This window comes from Cygnus atratus, chromosome 12 (genome assembly GCF_013377495.2).
Source record: "Cygnus atratus isolate AKBS03 ecotype Queensland, Australia chromosome 12, CAtr_DNAZoo_HiC_assembly, whole genome shotgun sequence".
In the NCBI taxonomy this organism is placed as follows: domain Eukaryota; kingdom Metazoa; phylum Chordata; class Aves; order Anseriformes; family Anatidae; genus Cygnus; species Cygnus atratus.
This window is the reverse complement of record NC_066373.1, coordinates 3,834,710-3,860,956: the sequence shown is the minus strand read 5'-3', so window position 1 is coordinate 3,860,956 and position 26,247 is coordinate 3,834,710. Positions and strand designations below refer to the sequence as shown.

The 26,247-nt window shown below is 41.6% G+C and overlaps 1 protein-coding gene across 2 annotated transcripts; it reads right to left on the bottom strand.

Annotated features, from left to right (window-relative positions):
* Positions 1-20,663: 20,663 nt before the first annotated feature.
* HSBP1 (heat shock factor binding protein 1) lies at positions 20,664-22,835 on the bottom strand. 2 transcript variants are annotated; one of them, XM_035543685.2, is made up of 4 exons: positions 22,689-22,835; positions 22,152-22,218; positions 21,807-21,965; positions 20,664-20,912 (listed from the first exon to the last, which is right to left on the bottom strand). In XM_035543685.2, exons 1-3 carry the CDS (start codon positions 22,731-22,733, stop codon positions 21,847-21,849), a joined length of 231 nt encoding a protein of 76 aa, XP_035399578.1. In that variant the 5' UTR covers positions 22,734-22,835; the 3' UTR covers positions 20,664-20,912; positions 21,807-21,846. The 2 variants fall into 2 exon arrangements, with proteins under 2 accessions (XP_035399578.1, XP_035399577.1); XM_035543684.2 differs by having other exon boundaries at positions 21,846-21,965.
* Positions 22,836-26,247: the final 3,412 nt, after the last annotated feature.

Below are 26,247 nucleotides of genomic sequence, written 5' to 3'. Positions count from 1 at the left end.
GGAATCTTAAAGAAACTTTATTTTCTTTCCTTTTTTTTTTTTTTTTCCAGAAGTTGTGCTTTACCCAAGAGCACCATCTTCTGGATGATGTCTGTCTCCATTCCTGGGAGCACTGCAGTTGAGTTAAATTCTGCTTGAAGGGGAAGACTACTATGGAGAAGTGAAAGCTTGTAAACCAGTGTTTGGGGGAAGACTTGCTGTCTTTTTCTATTTAGCAAATGCAAAAGCTTTCTCTAGACTACTTCCACTTTCTTTTGCAGGCATGGCTCTCTGACCCGCTCCTCCCCAGTGCTGCCACCAAAGGGCTTCAGAATTTCCTGCGTTTCTTGCCTGGCTTTGGGTACCTCTCCCCATGATTCTGCTGCTCATTGTATTCTTGCAGCGCATTCCCTTTCCTTGGCTCTTGTTTAGTTTCTCTAGCCCTCAATTTCATTCTTCTGGGCTGCTCGCTGACCATTAACATCTGTATATCTTGACCAAAGGGCAAGTCCCTCTGAAATACTCTGAACTCCTGAAGAAGAAATTGTCTTTAGGTCTTTGACCTCGTTTTGGTCCACTATGAGAGTAAATCATTGACTTGAGGTTTGGGAGAGATTTGTGGATGGAAGTGATGCCAGTTCAGGTCAAGGGAAACCTTATGGGAAGCCTCTCTTTAAAAGCTGAGTGCATTTAAGCATGATTGCCAAAAGAATCTCTTTTGAATCAATGTTCTCTTCTGCCTGTGTCACAGCACAGACAGGCAGAAATACAGTAAAGTCTTTAAATGTGAAAAGGGTCCAATTAACAATCAGGTTAAGAGAAAAATTAAACTAATTTCTGTTCAGAGATGCCTTCCTTTTAAGGGCACTACTTCAAAATTTTCCCAATTGTTCCATTGCAATACATTACACATTTCCAATAAAATCTGAAAGATAAAGTCACAACTGGAAAGCTCATCAACAACAATCCCATCACTTGTCTGGCGTCTTGGACAGACAAGATGCTGGGATGTGTCATATTGAATGTGAACTCTAAACTCAGGACTGGGCATGTGCTCTAGTTAAAAGGGGAAAAAAAATCACAATTAAATGTGCAAGATGGGTACAAGGTCTCTCTGACCTAATTTTGCATTGTTTTGCTATTTCATGTGTCACATAAACCAGGGGAGATTTTACTTGGTAGGAGGAACTTTGGGACTGCAAGGGTGGTTAAGCATGGAAGAGATTTCCTTGGGGGTGGTGAAGTCCTTATCCTTAGAGGCTTTCAAGAACAGATTAGAGAAACGTCTGTCAAGAACAGTTTGTGTAGCTTAGCCTGCCTTAGGCAGAAAGATAGACTGAATGACCTTTGAGGTTCTCTTCCAGCCCTATTTTGATGATTAATCCTCAGAGGGAGTGCATATACTCAGCGCTACATTTGATCTGAGCCGGGATGCAAGCACGTTGGTTGTTAGAGCAAAGCAAACACTCCAGCTGAACATCACTCATGAATTTTACTTCAAGTGTCTGTATCGCAGAAAGGAAAGCTGGGCTTGCTTGTCTGAAGGAGAGAGCCCTTGGGGTGAGGTGGCTGAACTCCCCGGGAAGCTTTCTGTCATAATTGGATGGTGCTAACCGCTACCAGCGGCAGGAGAATGTCCCTTCTTCATACCCTGATTAATCTCGGTAGATTCTGCTAAACTCTCTCAGCTATGCATAACCTTTCTCTTTTGTTCAAAAAGACGGTCAACTCGTGTCCATGCCTGTAAGATCTTCATTCACCCTGTGTTACCATACAGGTACCGCATGTTGTCCGAGCGAGGACAAGTGAGGCTGAGCTCTTCAGGTCTTGTGTCTTCCTAGGTAAATCTAGACAGCCCAGCACAGCATGCTCTCAGGACGTCTTTTCTGAGGACTTTGGACCTATTACAAGCTCTTGCTATCATAGGGGAAGCAGTAACATGGGGAATTCCTTTTGGAAACACTTGGAGATCTCTATTTCTGTAATTATCCCTCTGTAATTATCTATCTGATGCAGTTGTGGAGAAGAAGTTACCAGTGATCTTATCACATGAATCACATTCAAAAGTGCCCACTGAAGTATTTCCAAAATCCCTTTTCAAACCGTACTGCTTTCTTCCACCTGCCTTCCTTTCCATCTCACTCTTAGTAAGAGTGCCTCCACCAAAGCATCTGAATAAAGGCAGTGGGAACAAAATGCACCCATCCCTTTTTGCAGCTTCCCTTGATAAACTGGTATTTCACTAGAATGGCTCTGGAAAAGTAGTGTTCAAGTTTAACATGGAGAACATCGTTCAGCAGGACTTGTTTTGGGTCTTGTCCACTGTAAATGAGGTCATGTATTCAAAAGGGATCTAAATGCTGAAGTTTACCAGGTAGCATTTGTACTATGCTCTTGACATGGAAGCCTTTAAGCCTCAGTAAACAGTTTCTTGCAGCTTAAGCTTACAGTAACTGGTGTGACCAATATCTACGGATATTGTAAGCTGTATACCATACTGCTCAATATCATTTGATTGTAGTAGAGTTTCAGGCTATTTGAAGAACGTGTCTGTGTCTTAAGGTGCTGCAAGAGTTGCAAATCTATTATTTACATCAGAGTTGCAAATCTATTATTTACAGCACATAATGGGTTTTACTTCCATTGCTTTTTAAGCCAATTTGATCTAGTCCCTGAGTATGCGCTCATATGCGGTCAGTAAGCATGTGTGATGTTATCTGGTTGCTTTGTGTTGATTCTAGGCCTGTCTGAAAGTCATGAGCAGAGGTTTAAAATTGGGATGTTTTAGTTTATTTTAGCAAATGTGCTTTTGAAACATTGAAGCTGCTGAGTAGATAACTTTTGTGAGAAACCTCCAAATATGCCTCTGTTCAGTGCTTAGTAGCAGCTCTGTAGATCCATCCGCTGCTCGACTTTACATGTAATTGTGAAAAACTGATTTAGGTCTCTGGTATTTGGGTCTGAAGGTTGAGCACCCACCAGTGGGAGTATCTGGGTTTAGATCATTGGAATAGTAGCGTTTAGCCCACACCAAGCTCCTGACGAGCTGGAAAGTAGGAACTATTTTAGTCCCTTTTGTTCCCTCATCTTGACATCTTTCCCTATCTCTGTCCATTTTTTTTCTTCTGGAAACTGCATTTTTTTTTTTTTTGAAATCTTTTTCTCCCTGAAATCAGAGAGGCACAGAAAATATTTTGTCTGAATGTTGTGAAGCTTGGTGGTCCAAGGAAATGAAATTAGGACAGCAAGTAGGTTTCTGTCCTTCATTTCCAGGCTTGCTCTTGAGGCAAAATGGCTAAAGACATTGGTGAGCTTGTATCCTTACAGATCTGCCACCTGTGATCATGCAACAAAAGGCTGGAAGGGGCAAGAGGGGTGAGCTACAGGAACAAAGTTTAAATGAGGGTGATTTGCACTGAATTTGTTCCATTGTGAGCAGAACTGAATGGAGACCGACCTGCTGCACTGCTCCATCTCCTTAGTGAGTCAGTGGAGCAATTTCATTCTCCAGGCTGTCCAGACTGGACCTCTCATGAGTGTTAAATTTGCATTTCTTTACAAAATACTCTCTATATATTATTTTTGAATATGCAATTACACGGCAAACACGCTTGTATTTCTCTTGATGACTGTATTTACAAGACCAGCATTTGTGATGCTTTTAAACCCAAGATTATTCAGTCTTCTAATTTTAGAGCTGTTTCTTTCTCCCCTCAATGCAAACCTGGTGTTACCAATTGAAAATTGGCCTTGGCTTGCAGAATTTTAAACAAATTGAGATCAATTTTTAAAAGTAAGGAAATTTGTTTTTCCCTTACATTGTTCTTCATGCACGTGTATTCTTCCGTGTGGACTCCCACTAACAGTATGCACATCACAGAATAAAGGTCCCCACAAGGTCCCAGCTTCCGCATGAAGAAATGGGGAGAGGCAAAGCAGGTCCCCTCAAGTAAGGATTACAATCAGCAGACTAGTAAAGAGGGGAAGTTTCTGTGAGACTGATATCCTGTAGCAGTCTCCATCTCGTTACAGATGTGGCTGTGATAAAGAACAAGGTCAGACCTTTTCTTTGTGTTGGTCTTGTGCCAAAACAAATTTAGTGCCAGTGAGAGGTATCAGCTTCTCGTGTTGGAGAAATGTCTCTCTAGCCACAGGTGTTATGGGAGGATCCTCTTGCTTTTGTTTTCTCCTCAGATGTCTCTCTCTCTCCCTCCTGCCCCCAAGTCTTGTTTTCAGTGAGATTTCTTCTTCCAGAGAGCTACCACCAGAGGCTATTGGGCTAAACCTCTTCATACCAGATTACACGTGAATAATTCAAGCACCTTAGCAATCATCCACATCCCCACCAAGGTTGTTGCCCAGCTGAACTTACTCCTAGCTACCCTTTTTCCCATCTTTTTTCTGTTTGCCCCTCTCCCTTTTGAAGGCAGACACCCATACTCACTGCTCCTTGCACGACATCCCGCAGGGATGGCCGGCTGCTGCTGTGGATGTCTTGTGTGACTGAGCTGCTAACGAGAAATAGGTTACTGCAGAGCACACTGCCTTTGAGTTGTGCTCTCAGGTCAGGAGTGATTTCAGCAAGGGGGATTTCTGAGCAGGCTTGTTCATGCCTCTTGCTCGAACACCTCGGAGCAGCAGATCAGCAGGGACCTGCTCGGGGACCTACCACGTGGAAAGCACTGTCCTTTATCAACTGAAATAAAAACCTCTCTGGTAATGGCCTACTGCTAGTGGTAGCTATTCTGTTCTGGAGCAGAAACGTGTGAAGTTGTAATCCTGGGCAGGGAAGCTCTGAACTTGAGGCCAGTGATGGGAGAAATGTCTTTGCGGCCAGTTTCTGAAGAGGTAATTGGCAGATGATTATTGATTTCCAAGTAGTCTGCACTGGTAAAAATTCTTTGCTCAAGCCGTTCCTCAGTCTTCTGTGCGGACATTTCCATTTGTGACCTGTGACACTCCAGTGGAGGGGGATCTCTTGCTCCATTTGTTTCATGTCTTCACTATCGACGAGGCACCTCGCTCTGCGGAAAGCCTCTCTGCCCACGCATTGCTTTTTCTCATTTGTAGATCACTGCCTCAGTAGGGTGCATTCTCTTGAAACAAGCATTGATTGTAAAGATAAAGTATGGAGAGGAACATTAAAAAATGTTTGGATAGGTCAGCTTATTAGGAGAATGTAGAGGCTTCCCATCCCTCCAGCACAGGACTGGCAGTAAAGCTAGCTCTTTTGGCTCTCTCAGTGACCTTCTAAGTGACTTTATCTAGCAAGGATAACAATTAACAGTAGTTTAGTCCAATGGCATTATCTTAGAGACTGATAAATTCATGTCATGTATGCCTCTGAAAGGCCAGCACCAGCCTTTCCTTGCTGGATTGGGTATGAATGGGCACATGAAAGGTGAACTATTCTATATTCTATTACTTATCCCCTTGGGCAACAAAGTCATCCCCTGTAAAGCTGAACTTTAAATATGATAGTTATTAAGGCTTGTCCAGGCTTGAGATTTAGCTCATATAAATTCTGACAGGAACAAATGACTCTAAATTGTGATCAAACCTTTCTGTCTCCCCATTCCCTTGCCCTTCCAGGTCTGCAGTTTGAAGAGGAAACGGTGAATAAGAATAGCACAAGAAGATAAACAGCTACTTGGAAACAAAGTTTTCCAGCTCCCTTCCTAATGCAAAACTTTACAGCAATGTGCTGTGCTGCAGTTGAAGGCAATGTGGCTGTGACAGGTACTTTTCTATTTTAAAGTTGACTAAGAGCAGGTAACAAGTGGCGGGGGAGTGGAGCGTGTCAAGCTGTATGTAGGGCTCAGTGGAGAAGATGGCAGAGCATAATGCAATTTTCTGGGTAAAAGAGCTATCAGATCATACACAAAAGTGTTGATGGAAAAGCAGGTTGACCAAAACAAATTACTAATACATATTAGGGAGTGGCTAGATCTGGGAATTATTTCTGTCTCTTATTGATGGGCAAGACATTTCCTCACTTCGTCCCTGTTCTGTTCTTCCTTTTTTTTTTTTTTTTTTTTTTCTGTTCATGTGGCAAGCAAGAAAGAGCAGTTACTGTGGGTACTGCAAAGTTGAATTAACGTAAGGTCTGACTTCGTGTCATCTCATGGACTAAAAATCATGTCAGCTTCACCATCTGTTCTTTCAGTTTGAATGAAACCTACTGTATTCAGAATGGCAAAGGAAAAGTAAAGGCTGGGGTGGAAGACTGCTACCACTGAGTTTCAGGGTAGGAGGGATCACTAACTCACCCCCCACCCACTCCAACTCGTTTTTGTCAGGAAGCAGCAATGGTCAGGCAGGCTTTTCATAGATCAGCACAGGCAAAGCTGGCAGAAAGCCCATGGCCACAGCAGTCTGCTGCTCAAGGCAGCTCTGCCTGGGTTGCATCCACCTAGAGCTGGCCGTGAAAATAAACCGCCGTTAAAGACAGCCCACATAGCACATTTGTCAGATCAATTAAATTAGCTTAAAAAGATCTCTTATGTTAAGTAGATGCAGCTTTCTTGCATATTCAAGGCCTGTTTTTCAAGGACTATGTACAGCATCTAGCCTGTCGGGGCTCTGACTTCACTGGGGATCTCGAAGCAGTATCAGGAGCTGACTAAACAGAGTTTTATTTAGGGTGAAACAACATGTCCTTTGACTTAAGATAATGGTACTCTGCGAAGCTGCATGAGTCTGTTATTAGCCAATGGTCCCTGTAAAAATACTCAGTGATGTTGCAGAGTGAAAGAGGATAAAACCAAACTGTCTTGTGCCAAGTGATAAAACCTTTTGCATATGGTTATACTACTATCCTTTGCCCTTATAATGCCTTTCACAGAAGGATCTTGAGACATTTTCCAGACGTTAGTTAATTAATCTCCATAACATCCCTGCGAATTAGGTGACTTATCTACTATTTTACAGACGGGTGAACTGAGGCGCGTAGAGGTTAAGTGTCTTTCCTGAAGTTAAACAGTGAATTAGAGGGAAATGCTGGGAGTAAAATGAAGGGCCACAATTGTGTTTAACAGCCATGTTCTTTCATCAACACTCCGGTTAGCCAAGAAAGCTACCACCCTCTCTAGACCTCGTCCTGTTTAAAAGGAAGGTGGTCAAGTTCAAATATTTCTGTGGGTGTTTGCAAAACATTAGCTCATTAGTAAGTATTTTACTTGTAGTTTAAATATGTGACATGGATTCTTGGGTATTAAGTGAAAGATTGTACTATGTAAAACAGTGGTTTCTTATTTGAAGCCAATTAAATCCTTCTCACAGGGGAATGAAACTGTGTTTAAAGACTCCAACTGCATGTGTATGTTTTCCCGAAAAAGCATGAACACCTCAAACTGAAATGTATATTTTTTAATGGCTTCCAAGCTTGGCATTATAGGCTCTATTGCACCTCAGAGAAATTGATTTTCTGCAAATGTTCAGCAGATTCTTTGATCATACTTTTTTTTTTTTTATCAGAAAAAAAAAAAAGGAACTAGTGAATTGCTTTGTATTTAAGCAGACATTCTGGAAGCTTGAGAATGCATAATTCATATTTGCAAATGTTGACAACTTGGGGAAAAGAGGTAGGTATTCAATACCTGTCCCACATCGTATAGCCTGTCTGAATGAATATATACAATAGGAATGGTAGCAGTCCTGTAGAGATATAGTTGCCACCTGTGTTTTGGCAAGCACCATATTTACTGGCATAAAGCCCATTCATCTTTGAAATGCTCCAGCTGCTGATGATCTGTTCTATTTTAATAAGGTGTCTCCAGATGTTTATGAAGAACCAGCGCAAAGGAGATGATCTATTTGACAGGCAGAACGTGAGTATGGGCTTCACAAATACTCCATTGTGACTTTCATGATTAATATTGACACGTTGAATTTGGCAGCTCTTACCGAAGCAATCTACTGCCAGATGGTGAAAGAATGGAAGGGGGCTGGAAGGAGAGGCAGAGAGACTTTCCACCTGCTGCTACCCAGTCAGTAGTCACAGTGCCTGGCACAGCTAGGGATGAAGAGGAGGCTGGATGGTAGTAGTTCTGTACGATGGGCTGGGTGGGATGCACGTTCTGGTCCTGCATCCCTCCTTTTGTTGATGACAAACCTAGGATAGGTCATCAGCTCTTCTCCCACAAGGGAAACAAGCATCCATGGCCTCCTTCCAACCCACAACAAATTACCTTTGTTCTTCCAATTAATTTAGCCTTCTGCTTAGTGTGCAGCAAATGTATAATTAGCTCCAGGAAGACAGAAATGTTATTTCAAAAGACTGTTTGAAATATCCCAAAGAGGCATTCCAGCAGGCTTTACCCAGTATTCCTCTATCTCCATTCCCACTTTAATTACCAATGAGCCTCCTTGTTTAATGCTATTTTATGGAGCTGCTCTTTCTTTCTCTGCTGCTATTAGAAAGTTGCTGGTGTGGAAAAATCATGGAAAGTGTCATGAGAAGAATCATGGCAGAATGAGCTCGTTTTGAAAATCACTATTCAAAACTAGATGGAGGCTTATGGGTTTTTGTTTGTTTTTGGTTGTATTTATTATTTTTCGAGTCTGACAGAAATAAATTATCAGTAGAAGAATGCTGAATCTTCCATTCTTTCCTCTTTTTGCTTGGGGAAGTGGGACCAGAGTTATGGGTGAAACATCGCCTCTCTTGACTATGTAGTTTCTTATGAGAGTGGAACAGCACAGGCATAAAAGTACAACATAAATTTGACTTTCACTGTAGTCCGAAATTGTGCTTATCCTGCATTTGTCAAGATGGGGTTTGAAATTCAAGTGAATACAAGAAGAGAGAGTTTTCATCCATAAGTGAGATAACAACGTGATCTGTGGCTTTCACCTCTGGATTCCCTGCCTCACCATCCCTAGAGACATGGGTGTTTAATATCCTGAACTGTCACCTGAGCTGGAGGAGGACACCAATAATGCAGCCATCCACCCCGTCTCGTGCACGGTGCCAGCTTGCAGGAACAAAAAGATTTATTTCTTCACACCTAGTGTATGTTCATTCTGATTCTACCTTACTGAAGTGAGTTGTTTCTGATTTTTGCTGTGGTAATAAAAGAGAATAGGATTTTTGCAGAGAAGCACAAATGCTACAGATTCTTGTTTTGCCTGAAAAGAAGTTCAAGCCTTCTACATCTTTTTTTTTTTTAGGGGAAAGTAGGTCAGAAATGCCATTTCCTATTTGGTCACCAACACAATCTCCTGCTAAAATTCTGACCCATTTCTGTTTTTCAGACACAGGACTTACAATAAGTAAAATAACTTCAGATTCTTGTATTGCTTGTGTTTAGTTTTGCAATACCTTCCTATCCCTATTGTATATTGTATCCCTATAATGCTCTATATGTATGCCCATGTGGTTTTATCAGTAGTTGATATGCAGCCTATGTGCTGGGTAGAAATACTGCAGTCAGCAGTGACTGAGGACTGGAAGTCAAGGATACTATTCTGTCCAGTTTCAACTGTATGGGGAATTTGGTTGTAGTCTGACCCCACACTGCAATAAGAGGTCACGATCCCAAAGGTGCTGGTATCGGAATATGTCAATATGTCATTTTTTAGCTGAAGTCAGAAAATAACTGTCCTTAGCAAAGAAAGATCTGAAGAAAAGGAGACTGGCTGTGAAAAATCGAAGGGCCATGTCCCCTCTTGCTTAATTATATAACTTGGAGAGTTCGTCCCCTGAACCTAAGCAAAATATCTTTATTGTCTGAGGTGTTTCTCCATCCCCAGTGGATTACCCAAGTGTTATACTTACACACATAGAAATCTTCCAACACCAGCTGGAATACAATTCACTGCTGGATTGGGAACTGGCACTGAAATGACCAAGGAGTTCAGGACAGGAAATGAATGATGCCATTATGCCCAATTTCAACTTCACAGCAATTTTGGGAGGCAGAATGTCAATACCCAATCTACAACCAGGTCATTGGGCTATCAAGCCTGGAGTTGAAAAGCACCCTGGATCCTGCCATCTGTTAAGGCCTATCAGTGGCACTTAGTGCCACGGTATCTGAGCATCTAATGACTACAAGGAGTAAGGATCTCAGCTGTACTTCTCATCCAGAACCTGATTCTTCCCTTAACGCTACTCTGAAGCATTGCTTCATTACAGAGGGTAGAGTGCCATCTACTGAATCAGGCTGACAGTGTTTTTTCATAACTTCCACAAAAATGTGAAATGATCTCGTACCTTTATCGATTTATCCTAGTGCTCTCTGCTGACTATTCATTTAAGACAGCCCTCTCTGCTCCTTCAGTTCAGTCCTACCGTATGTTCTGCCTGGAGCTGAGCACTCTAACGATAAATAATGGACAGTAATTTAGCATCAGTGGTGTGTTAGAGTCACACTAGCAATTCTGAAATCACATTATTCCAACCACTTTGCTGTATGGTTTTGTGTCATTTTGAAGACTATTTGACATATTTCATAGAAAAATATCTTTATCCAAATCACATATATTTCAGTTTTTAGGATCTTTTGCAGTTGCATAGCTCTTGAACTCTGAGCTGTTTGTGAATGATTATTGCAGATCCCACTTATTTGAAAGCTTCCTAGTTACAGTGATAAAGAGTTACAGAACATGGCTGCTCTGAGAGATGAAGGGAATGCAGGATCCACTCGGTGGCCAGGAGTCCTGCAATACATGGATATTGATTCTTAACTCAAACGTTGAGGGTTTTCTGGTTTTCTAAATTCTAATGAACTAAATTATACTGTTCTGGTTGTTTTTAAAGGCTATATACACCTGTTAGCTAAAAGGGAAGATGAATGAGATTTGCTCCTTCATGTAACCTGGAAGGTTTGCTATCCCACGGGCCCTAGGTTTGACAGTTGTAAATGCTTTAGTGTTTCTTCACTCCTTCCCTTCAGGTAGCAAATCTGTTCTTGCTCTTTAGAACAGAAAAAAATCAAGGAATTGTTCTTGCTGTCATCATGAGGCTCTGACTCCAGTGTGACAACTGCAGGCTTGTGGCTGTCATTTGGAGGTTGCTGAACTATTTCACTAAAGGCAGTAGAGACAAAGAAGTGTGGCTCCGAACCTTACCAAAATTCAGGATCCTAAGTTGGGTCTGGCCTGTGCACGCACTCACTGATGTGATGTCTTCAGAAGCTGTTTAGTTCCAACAGCTATACCTGAAAACTGATAAAATCAAAGAAATAGTTGAAGTACAAGACATGTATTTTCCGTGCAAGCCAGCTTTCCTGGACTCAATAATAATTTCACACTGAGGCAAAAATCTTGAGCTGTAATAAGCTACTGTGATCAAAATGTAGCACCAGGCCTAAGGTGTTTGCTCAGAAAAAAGGATATTTCTGTCACTGAACCTACAAAAGTATTTCCTCTATCTGGTAGCAAGACTTCTGCCACCCAGGTGACAATTCAGCTCTATGCATGGGAAAAAGTTAAAAAATCTAACTAGGTAATATTGCCGTAAGACTTGCATTTCACTAACAGTCATTGTAACAAGTAAGGCTGATGTTTAAGCAACAATAGTTATCCTAGTAAAGATTAGAAGATCTTTAGTCATGGATTCATATTCCTTAGTTAAATTTATATAATGACATCTGTGCAATAATTCTGAAGAATTATATGGTGTATATTTATCCTATGATAAAGCAAAACCTGTAGGACCTCCTCCAGAAAGGTCCAAAGGGTCTAGTGGGAGTGCTCCAGAACCACAAAACCTCACTGAAGTTTCTATCACTAAGCGTCTGCAGGAATGGTTAGACTAAATCTGTCAGACTTCATGGCATCATTAAGCCTTGGAGCAGGCTGAGAGATTAACTAGCTTCTCAATGTTCATTTTAGCTTTTTCTAGGATTCTGAAATCAGAATCGTAGAAATCAGAGGTAGGAAAACTGTGATGTTTTGTGATGGTGGTCAGGTGTTCCAATTTCTGTTTAGCAGAAGTGGTTTTCAAGTAGACTGGCATTGTGGGGCATTTAGTCTTTCCACACATTTCCAGTAATTGTGTATTTATGCTCTGTTATGAGTGCGTGTGTTTGTTCATCACCTTGGAGCTGGAGATGCTGCCCACAGTACCCCGAGGTGAAGCATACATCTTCTGTGTCCTTGCAGCGAGAGCATGTGCTCTCAACCCTTTATCCTTCTGAGAGCTGAAACTCCCTGCTTACCTCCAAATAACAATTTTTTCTACTCAGACCTAGTTAATACATGCTAACCTTAGTGTAAACAGTTTTTTCATAGAAAAATTCCCTCAGGAAAACTTCGTTTGATTTTTGAGGAGTTGCTTAGCTGTAATCATGCAGAATTCTCTGGGTTTCAAGCCGTGTGCCTCCTGCAGAGGTGTTCTGCCTGCTAATGATAGGAACTCAAGCTGTTCATTTTGTTTAGGCAAGGGCGCTTGAAGGACAGCTTGCTACTTTCACCATTCCTTCCTATCTTATACAAGAAAAATTGCAGAACTTTTGCAGAGTAAGTGTCATAGTCCCTCTGCTTAGTAAACCTGCCTCTGAAAATATATGGGTGTTGCTATCAAGAATGAGCCACTTGTTTCTGTCTTTTCTAAGAGGCTGCTGTAGGGAGAGATTTCCATCCTTTTCTGATACAAGCCGTAAAATGTTGAGAAAAAAGTGACTGATACCAAAGTGAAAGCTTTCTGTCCTCAGAATGAAGATTTACTACAGAAACACTAGGCAGACACTGTAGAACGGATTTGTAGTACACAGTGCAAATGACTGTTTACTTAGTTCCAGGCAAAGCTGTCTCCTCCAAATTATCTGCTCCTTTTTAAGGGAATCAGACTTATTTTAGCAGGCTGCAATAGCAGCCCATTTGCAGACATGGAAGAAGTTACTGCAATCTTTGCTGTTCAGAGCATTTCACTACACTTCTGCCTTCTCCAAGGCATCCTTGTAAATCCCCATTCCAGTGCACGTCCCTCTTTTCCCTGAAGTGACAACTGCCCTGTGGGAAACTGGCACTGGGTCATAGCCATGTGCTCATCTGAAGAGGAAAGGACTTGCATCTCCACCAGATGTTTTTTGAGACAGCTCTACACTACCCTACCTCCCTGTGCTGTTCAAGCAGCCATCTGCAATACTCCTTTCCTGGAGGAATTCAAGGAGGATGCAAGCAGTTGCCCCTCTGTGCCTTCCTCAGGGAGCACAAGAATGTGTTATCATTCTTCTAGACAAGTCCTTAGTTTGAAACGCTTGGGAATGTGTATTCCAATAGTGGGCTGTGTTTATATGCAATGTGTCTCGAACAACAAAAGGTAATGAATCACTTTTCAGGCTGTATGCACGCAATTAATAAAGCGTTAGTAATACAGGGGATGGTAGCCCCTGTGTTAACGCTGCCTGCCGGCTAAACTCCTCTAAATGTCTGCTCAATTTTCCCTGATATCTTTGCCAGTGCTCAGAATACAAAATAATGTGTTCTGTGAGGGTGGCTCTGTCTCCTCATTAATCCGGTGTGTTGTACCCTCTAGCAGTGGGTGAATGGAGCTTCGGACTGTGTTAGAGGCTCCAAAACGCATGGCTTGTTTTAGCTTGATCCAACCCCCTCATATCATCTCATTGCAGGGTTGCGCACGGTGAAACAAAGCACAGGAAATAGAAGAAAGTTTGCAGAAACTGGAGGTGCGAGTAATGCCATGAGGAAAATGAGAAAATAGCTTTTGGCACCTTCAGACTGAGCTATCTGGGTCCTAACGTTTCTGTAGCATGTTGCGTGGTGGCTGCCTGCTCTCCCTGCCCTGCGATAGAGGCCCCTGGGCTGTGGAACAGCTCATGTTGATGAGATGTGGTCGATGGCTGAGGATTTTAGCATTCATTGCAGGTGTGACTGCACCTATATCCTCCCTGTAGAGCTCCTCATTCACCTGTTACTGATGGTGATTAATCATTCTTTCCAGGCATGGAAAGAAAAAAACATGGGGTTCAGGGGAGAAAATCTACAGCAGAAGCTAGCAAGGTGAGTACGTTTGGGTATTAAACATGGCTGAGAGAGATTTCGAATTCTATTCGTGACTTTTCCCTAAGTATTTGTTCTGCCCTATCAGCTAATACAGCAATGGTGCATATATTAACATCCTGAAATTGAAACAGAGATCAAGGGTATCGGGTATAAATTGGTTTTACAGCATAACGTTAAATAATCAAACCATACTGGAGCAGCCTCTGTGACAAAATGACTTACATTTTTGGTGCTGCTTTTTAAATGTGATTATGCATTTTAATTGTTTAACTTCAGTCTATGGAGTAGTTTCAAAGATGTTTTAAAATAGCTTACAGCACGAAAAGCCTCCTGATCTTTAAATACACCTCGGGTTCAATAAATTTGTTTTTAATATTGCATGATGTGTGAAACAAATTTTGTTCAGTGCTTGTGGGGGGGTGGAGCAGGGTTTCATAAAGCACTCTGGGACAAGGAGGCTACACAAGCGTAAAGGCGGTAGAAATTTACATTCTGCTTGTTGTCTTGTATCACTGGAAGAACACAAAGCCCCTGTAAATATCACAGTGTTTGGAGGGGCGGTACACTTCTGCTTTTCTAAGCCTTAGAAGGAGCAGCACTGCAGTATAACGGGGCTCCAAATAAAGATGCAAAGGTGGCTGGTTTGTCTTGCTCCTCTCCTTCAGCCATTCATCTCATTGTTATCTCCATGAAGTGGAACCCTATCCGTGATTCTGGGTAGCCCAACCAAGTGTAGAACCAATGACAAACTTCAGCGAATTTGTTCCAGCAGTATCTAGATCCCCTCCCATGACTGTGAGGCAGGAGCTGGTTAATTTGGAGAGACATCTTGCAAGCATGATAATGCGTGAAAACCGAGATTTAATTCTGCACTTTGTTTTTACTCCTGACTATTCAGAGAGCAGAAAGTCATAATTTATAGTGCCAATTGTCAGCATTTTTAACCAAATCATTGCTTAAAACACTGGAAAGATGATAGGAAAAAATAAATGGCAGATGGTGTCATTCTGTTAAATGCTGTTTACTGTTGTCTGTTGTTTTAGAAGTGCTCAAAGTGGAATTTAAACAAGACCTTTATCATGCGAGCGACAGACCTCTTCTTCAAGGGTTTCAATTTAGTACATTTCTTGTTGATGAGTGACACTAATAATTGAGGTCATCGGTCACCTTGAATCCCAAACAAAGTCTTTGGTGAGGATATGGTGGGGGAAGGCCTTGAGCACGTACGGGATCTCTGTGAGGTAATCAAAACTTCATGTTCATATTCACCTCCACAGTTCCCAGTGGTAAATTCTTAAATTGCTGTCTTGATTTTTATTTTAAAATGGTTCTGACCTTAAAGAAAAAGATCAGTGTGAAGAATTTGTAAAGAAATAAAACTAAGTGCTTGTAAAACCAGTTTATAAAAGTACACCAATCATCTCCTCCACTGCCACCCTACATTGCTGAAAGAATTGAAGACCTCTTGCTTAAGGATTGTGTGCTGGTTCTGAATACATTTTTTGTTCAAACATTCAGTTTAAAAGGTGAGGATTGGGGCTGTTTATGAAGAAGAGCACAATTTTGTGCCTCCTCACACAACAGAGTAACACTAATAATTTGGAAAAAGGACTTGCAAAGAATTTCCAGAGCACTGAGGCCTGGTTAATTGTCTTTTAAGATGCACCCAGTTCTCAGTTGCATGGTACACTTGTCAAATTTATTAAAATGACACATCTATTTGTAACCCTCTGATAAGAACCTGATTAAATTTTTTGCCTGACTCGCTGGAGATCCCAGTGATGTCCCTTCTAATAAATGTCGATTGCATTTGTCATTAATTTTAACATTTGCAGTCCCATTAATTTTTAAGAAGGTGTGGTCTATTTATAATGGTTTTTGTGTGTTTGCATGTTAACAGCAGGCAAGCTGGCTTCACTGAATAAAGTGTAAGGTTTTCTTTTTATTTTTTCTCTTATATCACATTAACATTCACTGAGAATCCTCAGTTACTGGAATGAGGCATGTTTATAAAAGACAATAACATGACTGAGGTCTGTACTTGGTCTCTTCGCATGGGTTTAGACAGGCAAGCACTCAGGTTGTTTTATCTTTGGTGACCAGTCATTTTCATAAAAAACTTACTGCTGTGTAGAGACAGGAATGTACATTCTCCTACCAGATCTGGTGATGGGCCTTGAAGGTTGTCTTCCTGGTATTTCACAAGTGAACCAAATCCTTGCAGAATCAATCCATTTGCAAAGATCAATGACATTTGCATTTCTGGGCCTTAGATATTTATCTACTGCAGTGTTCTTTATTTACTTATTTTACTGCTTTCTAACTTTAAAGTATACTTTTAAAATTTAATATATTTTGAAGAGAGGATTTGGCTGAAGTTCATCCCCTTACAGTCTAAGTGAATTGGGCGCCTGTTGTATGATACAGAACCTCTCCTGTTCCATAACAGCTGGTGAACTAAACAAATTCCTGCTCTGCTGTGGAGCAGCCCCTGGGGAAGCAAGCAGACACTGCCTGGGTATCGCCTCTGGGATGTGTCGTACATCAGAGCTCAGCCTCACTTCAGCACACATGCTCTTCTCAAGTTGGGTCTTAAACACATAGACAGTAGCAGCTAGCCTTGGGTCTTAAAGCGTGCGTCCTGTTCCTCTGTTATCAGTTGCTTCAGTGTTCCCAAACAACACAATGTCTGTCGTGGATAACAATTAACTGTATAGCTTCCCATTCTCCAGTTGCTATTTCAAATAGAATTTAATTTCTTGAATGAGGATTGTATACGCTACAGCTTTGTAAACTGAAGATTTTTTATATACTTTCTGTTAATATATGTACATTTTCCAAAGAGACAATACCTATTTGATCACTTATCCCAGAGCTTATATGAAGTAAAGTTTTTAATCCCATGCTTTATTTTCATAATGACCTAATTTCATTAACTCTACATCAGAGTCAGAAAAAAAAATATATATATATATATATTCAGCAAGCACCAGGTCTTTCAAAACATGCTAAGACTTAAAGCTCAGGAAGGGCTTTTTATATCCCATTAACTTCTTAATTGTAAACAAAGCCTCAATACCTTGTGTAATAACCACATTTCAAAACAGCATGTGGCTCATTAAAGTCCTAACATCTGAACTTGTATATTAAAGGTAACCAAATAATTAATCTGAGTAGCGTTCCTTCTATTAGTGAGGCTGTAGTGTGCCCACTAGAAGGCACTATCTGCTAGAGAGTTATAATATTGAGGAAAAGAGTACAGTGAGGAAAGAGTTTCATATAAATAATTCCATGTGAATACCTCCAGAACTGTTGACAGGTGCAATTTTAGAGAGAGGACGGACAGTGTATCTAGCCTTGTTTACAGCTATTTCACAGCAAAACCATAATGAATCAAAATTATTTGTTTTTCGAGGTTACAGTGTCAAACGTGTTTACAGTATGAAGGAATGCATTACTTGAGTTTTCAAGGTCGGAGGGAGAACCAGTGAGCAGCCTCAGCACTCCCCCAGGAAGACAGGAGGGTGAGGTCTCTTTCTTACCCATTTCCCCAGTAATCTTGGGCAAATCAATTTCCCATGTGTCATTCCTTCTGAGGAAAGGAACCAACAGAACTTTATTGGGAATGTTGAGATGATAATTCTAGAGGGGGGTTAATGTGAATTTGTGCAACCGTTCCTTGTCTCCCTTGCCAAGAGATTGCAAGAAATGCAAGAAGAAATTGTATTAATTAATTCCTCATGAGATCCATCCCCAAACTGGCAGTAGCGTGGGCAATGGTACTTACCATGAAAGTAAGTTTTTAAGAGGGAACCTCCCTGCGTTCAACTCAGGGAAAGGAAAGGAGGGCTTTGAAACTACCTCTTGCAGACAGCGACTGTCATAGTTTACGGTCTCTCTATAACCAGCTTCATTCACTGCATGTGCCCCATGGTATTGATTAGTTAAAGAGCTATCTCTGTGCAGTCTTATTTATTGTACACTGTCTTCAGGACAGAGATTAAATGAAAAATCCTCTTAAGGACTCCATGATTCTGTGTCACTTAACAGTGGGTCTAAGTGTTTCAAAACAGGGATTTGTTTTGAATCTCTGTAAATGAGAGCATCGCTCCTGTTGTAATGATGAGAGGTGAGGCAGAAGTTTCAGACCTATTTCTGTTGCCAAGCGTAAATCACTTACAACAGCATGCACAACTTTGTGCATATGAAACGGCTTCTTTGGTCTTCAGTTTGTTTCTGAGTTCTCGGGTCTTAAACAGTCAGAAAATGATACCGATGTTAATGATTGGGTATGAAAAGTTTGGTCAAAGACTTGCGTGGTGTCACTCATCATTTTTGTCATAGAAAAAGACTGATTCTATTTGCTGTTCTTAATATGGATCTTTTGTGAGAATGCCTCTATACTCAGTAGTTACCTGGAAACTGTGTTCTTTTCCTCAGTAACAGCTGAAATCGAACTCCGAATTCCATGCTGAAGAAAAGTGGGGGTTGAAGAGGGTGTTGATAATGAAAATTTGGAGAAGTAACAAGTGGTAAGAGCAGGGACAATAAAAGAGCCTGAGAAACTTGGGCAGAAGTATGGTTACGGGGATTCTGTCTTCTCCATGCTGTGGAGTGCCATTGTCTTCTCCATGCTGTGCCATTCTTTTTCCCCATAAATACAGAACCCATAGTCTCTGCTTGCTCTGCAATTCTGTACCTCATGCTCATTTTTGAAAAATAGATTCACTATCCACTTACTTGCTGCTTAGCCCACTAAGGAAAGGAAAGAATAAAGAAAACGGCAAGTTCAAGAGAACGTTTTCCATCCGTTTTCACTGCCTCCTAGCTGGCACCTATCAAAGCAGAAACCCTCTCTCCTCTTGTAGGCAGGCAGGAGGCAGAAATGACCCAATACCCATATTCACTTACAAAGGCAGAGCAGACAATTTTGCTGCCATAGCATGGGTCTGCTGTGTCTCTGAACTTGAGCAAGTTTGTGCGAAATTGCACTATGTTTGAATTACAAATCTGAAAATGTATCGTCCACCATACCTGTGTCTGCAAGGAAATCAGAGTAGAGCGTATATAATCAGTAAATGTTTGTGAAAATAAACTGTAAGTATGTCAATAATAAAACACAACTGTGTGTTACCTTTTCTGCTGTCATCATGGTATCTTAAAAGAAGTGCTTATGTAGACTCAAGCATAGAGATAAAAAGCTAATAAAATGCAAGCCCCGGTCTCAAATGACAGTCCTAAAGAGAACACAGCATTACAGAGCTTGGTTTAAATTAATATAAGGAACAGCTTTCTTCATATGTATTCTGGTTTCCGCTGGGATAATCGCAGATGACTTTGGTCTATACTGTAACTACCCTGCACAATGCAGATCTGATGAGGCATGAATTGCGCTTAGCCTTTTACTGTACAGAATACATTTATATTCTAGCCTGTATTTTATAGACAGAGGTCATGCTAAAGTCTTTCCATAACTTAAAACTAAATACAATCTCAGATAAAATTATATACTTACACTAGATTTCACTTTAATATATATGACCTGACTATTTGTTAACACATAATAATTTATTAGATTTTTTTTAAATGACATTACAAATAGCCTAAGGCTGGTATTACAAGGTATATCGATACATTTTCTATGCTCACAAAATTGCCCTATTATTATCAGCTTTTATTACAATTTCCTCAGTTTTGAAAAATGACCTGTCATATTGCCTTCATAATACACAGGTACTAATTTGGTGGCACTCAAAGAGCAGTCTTAAGTGTGGTCCACATGTAACTGCTGACTGCCACTAGTGCTTTCCTGAATTTGTATTTCAAGCTGGAGTAGGATTGCAATGATTGTCAGTAATATGCGACATTGGTCATTTTTCTTCACACCAGTGACGTATTACAGATTGTTCTAAAAACGCTTATAATTACCAAAATACTTTAATGTAATCCGTTAAACTTCAGGCCCATAAATGTGGATATGATTATAAAAGCAAACACTTTTCTAAACTAAGTATTTTGAAGAGTTCCAGCTCTGTTATTCAAAGAGTAGCAAGGCTTTACAATTCTGACTGGATTCTCTTTTTGTTACTCAGCATCATTGCCTTGTTTAGCAAACTGTTTTGTACAACAAACCAGTGATTTAAACTGAAAGAACACACACTCCCACAATCCCATCCCTATTCTGTCAAGTATCAATATTTTAATCATAATTGCTGTTCAAAGGTGACGCCAGGTGACACATGGTCAGTTACAAAGTAGAGGTTTACAGTGTTAAAAAAACTTGAATCCCATACTGAGATGTTTTACAGTAATTCTTTGTCTGTTTAAATATACCACATTTGAACGGCAGTCATTGCTTCACTGTGTACAGATGTCTCTAATGCTTAACCTGTATTTCTGTTCTATGTTCTAGGAACACACATGTAAGGTAATATGATGAACATGAGATACGATTTTGATATTCAGTGTCTTACATTTCCAAAAATCACCTTACTACATTTATGAGGAAAACACAACACAGAGTCATCTGCTAGTCGAGACTGGTGCTCGGAGCTAAGATTGATGCCAAGTTTCAAACTTGTGCTTCACTCCACGAAGTTACATAGAAGTTAAGATTTCCATTTAATCGAAGTCACTAGATGTTTAGCTATCAAAAATGAAATGTCTAGAAAAAGTATTAAAAAAAGTAACAACAAAAAAAATACACCCAGTAGTTGAGATCCATAAGATCTGTGTTTTAATAACTAATTGATTCTCATAACAAGAATTCAGAGTGAAATTACAGTACACAAATCAAAATATAAACTAACCTACTCCTACCTATACAATATACATTAGGAATGCAAGCTCTGTAACAATATAAAAATGCTTTTACACACAGTAGTTGCAAAAAGCTGTTCGGTAATTCCAAGGGCTTGTAGAAAAAAAAAGTCTTCCAGCATTCATCTTAAGTTATTGGCAACCTGTTGGGGAAAAATAATAAAGTATTACTGAGTAGAATTTAAAAAACATACTGATCAGAAATTTTCATTTTGGGGGTTCAGGCTAACAAAATTGACACTGGGGACAATGAAGCCCATAATAATTTCTATTTTTGTCAAAGTACACAAAAATACATCCCTTAACAAGCAAAAAATATACCCGTTTCAAATATACGTGCCTATTACACAAGCTGCGTAGTGCTCTAGAACTGACCTCAGAATTTCAGGCATGAGGCTGAGACGTCTTATTTAGCTACCTTAAAAAAAGAAAGTGTTAATCTAACATCCTATGTGTGTTCATTTACCAGCTCCTTTCCATGGACTGCAAAAATCAAGTTCTGTACAAACTGAAATGAAATCTTAGCACTCATATATTGCAATTAGGCTCCAACACACAGCCCTTGTTTATGCTGGAATACTTTGGCATTCCTGCACTGCCCCTTCTTGCTGAAATACCTTTAGCAACAGTTGTAAATGCTGCATGTGGTGACCACTTGAATTTCTTTGCATGTTTTTGTACTACATTGTTAATCGCTGCTTGCCAAATAGATGAAATATCTACTTCTCTAGTGTTTTTGTGCAGGAACTTCCCCTCTCTTCTCCTTTCCAAGCAAGATGGTCATTATTTCAGCTCTTACCAAGACTATCAGAGTGCGTGAACGACAGAGGATGAATACAGCTATTGCAGTTCCTCAAAACTAACTATGCATGAAGAAAACATCCTTGGTGAAGAGACTAACAGGTTCCTGCTGAAGGGAGCTTCCTGCACATTCTCTTATTGTAACATACAGCGCTGCTCTGCAGGGATTTCAGACTACCTCACAAATCAAAGGAAAATTTATTTTTAGTCTTTTAAAGTCGGTAATTTCAAGCGACCTGAGGATTTGTTTCAAGGCTAGCAAGCGGTTGTCTCACTTTAACTCTTGTTAGTAGCAGGGGTCTTGTTCTCGCCTTCCAGTTCTTCGACTCCGGCTTGTGTCATGAGGTCTGCTATATTTTTCTCCAGGTCATCTATGCGACAGCTCATGTCATCAAGTTCACTGCTGTTAAGGAATATGACCACAATCTAGTAGTGTTGTCAGGTTGTTGGTTTTGATTATGGCTTTGCTCAAACTCTTATGACCACTTTAAATGTATCTTACAAATCCCACCGGAAATATACATAAAAAATACTTCTACAGTGGTAGTGTATAGTAGCTATCGGACTTGTGAAAAGGATATTTCGTCCAATTATTTGGTCAGACATGGTTTGAAATTTGTCCTGCATTTGCTGAAGCAACGTCTGCACCTAGTAAAAAAGAAGAAAAAAAAAAAACAGTAAGAAACCTGTTTTGTTTCTATTTTTCTATTAAAGAGGCTGTCACAGCATTACCCTTATATTACCAAAATGCGTAACAAGCTGACTTTTTCCATTGCTGAGCTCAAATTTTGCAGTATAATCCCATATTTAGGTATCGCGTTATACAAACACGTACACACACACGAGAATCGACACTCGGCCACCAATTTCAAGACAGGGCACACCACGACCACCCCACAGCAGCTGTCCCCAGCTCCCCACACTCATCCCTCGGCCACCCCCTCCCGGTTATCAGCCCATCAGCCTCTCCCTCCCCTCGCTGCCCCCCGCTCCGACCGGGGCTGCCCCTCAGGGTGCGGGGCCAACAACCGGCGGGCCCAGAGCCGGGCCGGGCAGGCCCCAGGAGCCCCTCGGGGTAACGCGGCCGCGCCACGGTGCCGGCCGGTGCCCGGGCGCACCACAGCGGTGAGGTCCTGCACGCTCTTGGGGTCGGGCTCGGCCATGCTGCGCTCGGGGCGTCTCGGCGGGCGCTCGGCTCCACAGCGGCACCACAGCGGCACCGCTTCCGGGCCGCGCCCCGCCGCTTCCTCCGCGGGCGCGTCTCGCGGGAAGAGGAGGGCCCGGGGTACTGTGGGAAGTGTAGTCCGAGCCGCCTGAGGGGGCCGTCGGGGAGCAGGCGGGAACAGCCCGCTGGGGGCCGGTGACGGCCCCTGCCCTGCCCTCCTGCTGGTGCAGCGGGGAGAATCATGGTGTCATAGCAATCACAGAGTCACAAATCATGGTGTCATAGTGCCACAGAGTCAATGTTGGAGAAGAACTTCAAGGTCACAAAGTCCACCAAACACCACAAGCCCACGTCCCTAAGCACCACCATGTCTCTTAAATAGTTCCAGGAACTCCACCACCTCCCCTGGCAACCCGTTCCACTGCCTAACCAGCCTTTCTGTGAAGAAATTCTCCCTGACATCCAAGCCAAGCCTCCCATCGCGCAATTTGAGGCCATTTCCTCACTTCTACTGTCACTTGTCACCATGAAGAAGAGATCGACGCCCTCTTCACTTCAGCCTCCTGTCAGGCAGTTGTAGGGAACGACGAGGTCTCCTCAGCCTCCTCTTCTCCAGACTGCCCCAGCTCCCCGAGCCACTCCCTATAAGTCTCATCTTCCAGTCCCTTCTCCAGCTTTGTTGTGCTTTTCTGAACGCGTTCCAGCAACTGCACATCCTTGTCAGGAGGGACCTGAAGCTCAAGGTCCGAGTACAGAGGGATGATCACTTCCCTTGTCCTGCTGGCTACGCTATTTCTGATACATGCCAGGATGCCACTGGCCTTCCTGGCTGCCTGGGCATACCACCGGCTGACATTCAGCCGGCTGTAGGCCAGCACCCTCATGTCCGTTCCTGCCAGGAAACTTTCCATCCACTCTTTCCCAAGCCCATACCACTGCTACCAACGTCCCCGGGAGGCCATGGGAACCCCCTCATGCCTCATGGGCCACCGCCCCTCAGGATGCAGGCGGTCTCCCCACTTCTGCCCCTGAGAGTCTGGCTGCCCCTTGTCACCCTCTGCTGTCTTCATGGTAACTGTTGGCCCCCGCCAGCAGTGGGGTGTGAAAAGTAAGGAGTGAGGGGGTTTATGCTTACTAGTATATGTTAACGCTCGCTTTTCACTGAGTACGAGGCAGTCTTGTCAAAAAGTAGCACCTGGCACAACTGCATGGGAAGGGGTGGCATTAAAACATCTTTATTTTCAAGAGCATTAAGCTTAAACATAATCTTATGCTTAGAATAAAAGCTTTCTTCATACTGAGATTTAGTAGTTTTGCTGATGCTCTTAAAAAATAACTTTGCAGGTCGGGGAGATTTCAAGTGCATTTTTCTAGCCTCAGAAACAATGCTGTCTGAAGCAGCCTTCACCCTTTTCAGCTTTTAATTTAGAAGGGAATGAGCAGTTAAGCCTGGATAGCAGGCAGCTGCAGGTAATCTGGATTCAGAAAGGGGCTGGCCGTAGGAATGGCAGCATTACGGATTAGCGGTGGAAGTCGGGGCTGTTCCGTACACGGATTGATGATTAAAGGGAGTACATTACTGCGGCATATTGTCTTCATGAAATAAAGTACAAATAACAAAGTTGCATGCATTAGATTAAATTCATGTCTGCCACAGATTAGTGATATGGTTCTTAAGATACTGTAAAGCTTCAGAGAGTGGATTTTCGCAGTGGGAATGGTTGCAGGATAAGCATTTCCTAAGTGCGAATTTACAGGATTTTTAGACCAAAGCTACTCACCTGTAGTTCTCATTCGTGAAATGACTTAGTGTTTATGCAGCTCACTTATTGTGTACTAAGATCTAAACAAACTGAAGTCAACAAAAACATTGAAGGTGCATTTGTAAATGAAGAACATTTCCCATTAGCAGCAGATGATTGTCAAATGTCTCATTTCTAGAGAAAGCTGATATGCCGACACGCTCTGCCTGATCCCATAACTAGTAACAAATGGGAGATACAGGGCGTTTGCATTATTAATGTGCCTTTTGGAACATTGCAGTAGTAATAAAAAACAAACAAACAACAATTTAGTGCCAGTTTGGGGAAATTTTGTTGACTGTTTAAAAGTAAATATAGTTTCTAGTTCTGAGAAACACTAAGAAATTAACTCTTATTTATTTGTTTGATTTGTTCATGGAACAGTGGTTGTTTTTATGACTGTTATTTGCATCACATAAACTACTGTTTCTAAAAGGTTGTCATGTCTGGTCTCTAAGTGCACACTTAAGCGGAGGTTTCTCAGCTGATGTGAGTCACACAGCAACCGTGATGCCTACAGGGTCAGGCTGTGGCTGTTCTGCAGCTGCTGCAGACTCCCAGAGGATGTGGGACAGCAGTGTCTGGCTGGGGGCTGTCTCTTTCCCTACATGATTTAAGTCTAGGATAGAACAGCCACGACCTGCCCACTGACGGGCTCTCTTGCACGTGCACCATGTGTTGCTTGAACAGGCAGGAAAGCTGTGGCTTTCCGCAGCAACTTCAGCAGGTGGAAACACAGCAGGCAGGGGCACACACACAGCAGGAAAGATCTGACTTGTATGCTTGTGCCTTCTCGTGCTGAGCTGAGGGTGATCTTTGTTCTATTATGTGGTCTCCTGGTAAAGCTGAATTGCTGTGTCCTGTTATCTTCTTAGTCCGATCAGACTAGCAAAATGATTCCTCAGGCCGTTAAGATTTTTATAGGTGTTGAATAGCTGCCCATTTGTTCTTATATAACTTTAGAGATTTTCTTTTTTCATGGCAGGATAAAACATTTTCATTATTCACTTTCTTCTTAGTAGGGCACAGTTAAACAGTGCCTAACTTAAAAATTGCAGGGGTTTGTCTCCTTCTGAAGACTGGACACAGAGAAAATGCTATGCAAGGTGGACTGGTAGGATTAATGATCCTTTCACAGTAATGTTCAGAGATTACTAAAATGAGTGGAGATGTAGAAGGCTGGATACTCTTGCTAGCTTCTTACTGGCAAAGTCTTAATTTAAAATGTACAGAGAAGGAGGATCTTTAGAATTTAAAAAGGGCATGATGTGTTCCTTAAAATCAAGGGGAATTTACAAAGATGGATTTAAAAACAGTTAATGAAACTGCTATAAAATGCAGGGAAATGTAATTCCAATGGAGAGTGATTGGACCATGCAGCACTAAGTCACTGTCAGGCTGTGTACAAAAGCAGGCACGTTTTCAGTTTTCCAGAGAACTCAAAATGAACTTTGCCTTTGTGGAAACATGACAGATTGCTGGTGCTGGTGTCTTTAGATCTGATTCTGTTCCTGTTTATTTTGGTGATGTAGGATTAGGGCTTAATATTATTTTCATCAAGTAACCACTTAAAATAAAAAGGCTGCTAATTAAACAGCTTATTTTTTTGTGCCAGTTAATGTCAAAATCACCTTAAGCAGTTAATCCTGCAGAATTAATTGTATATTTGCTGTTATGGGGGATTGGAAGGCATCTAATGAAATGAAAGGG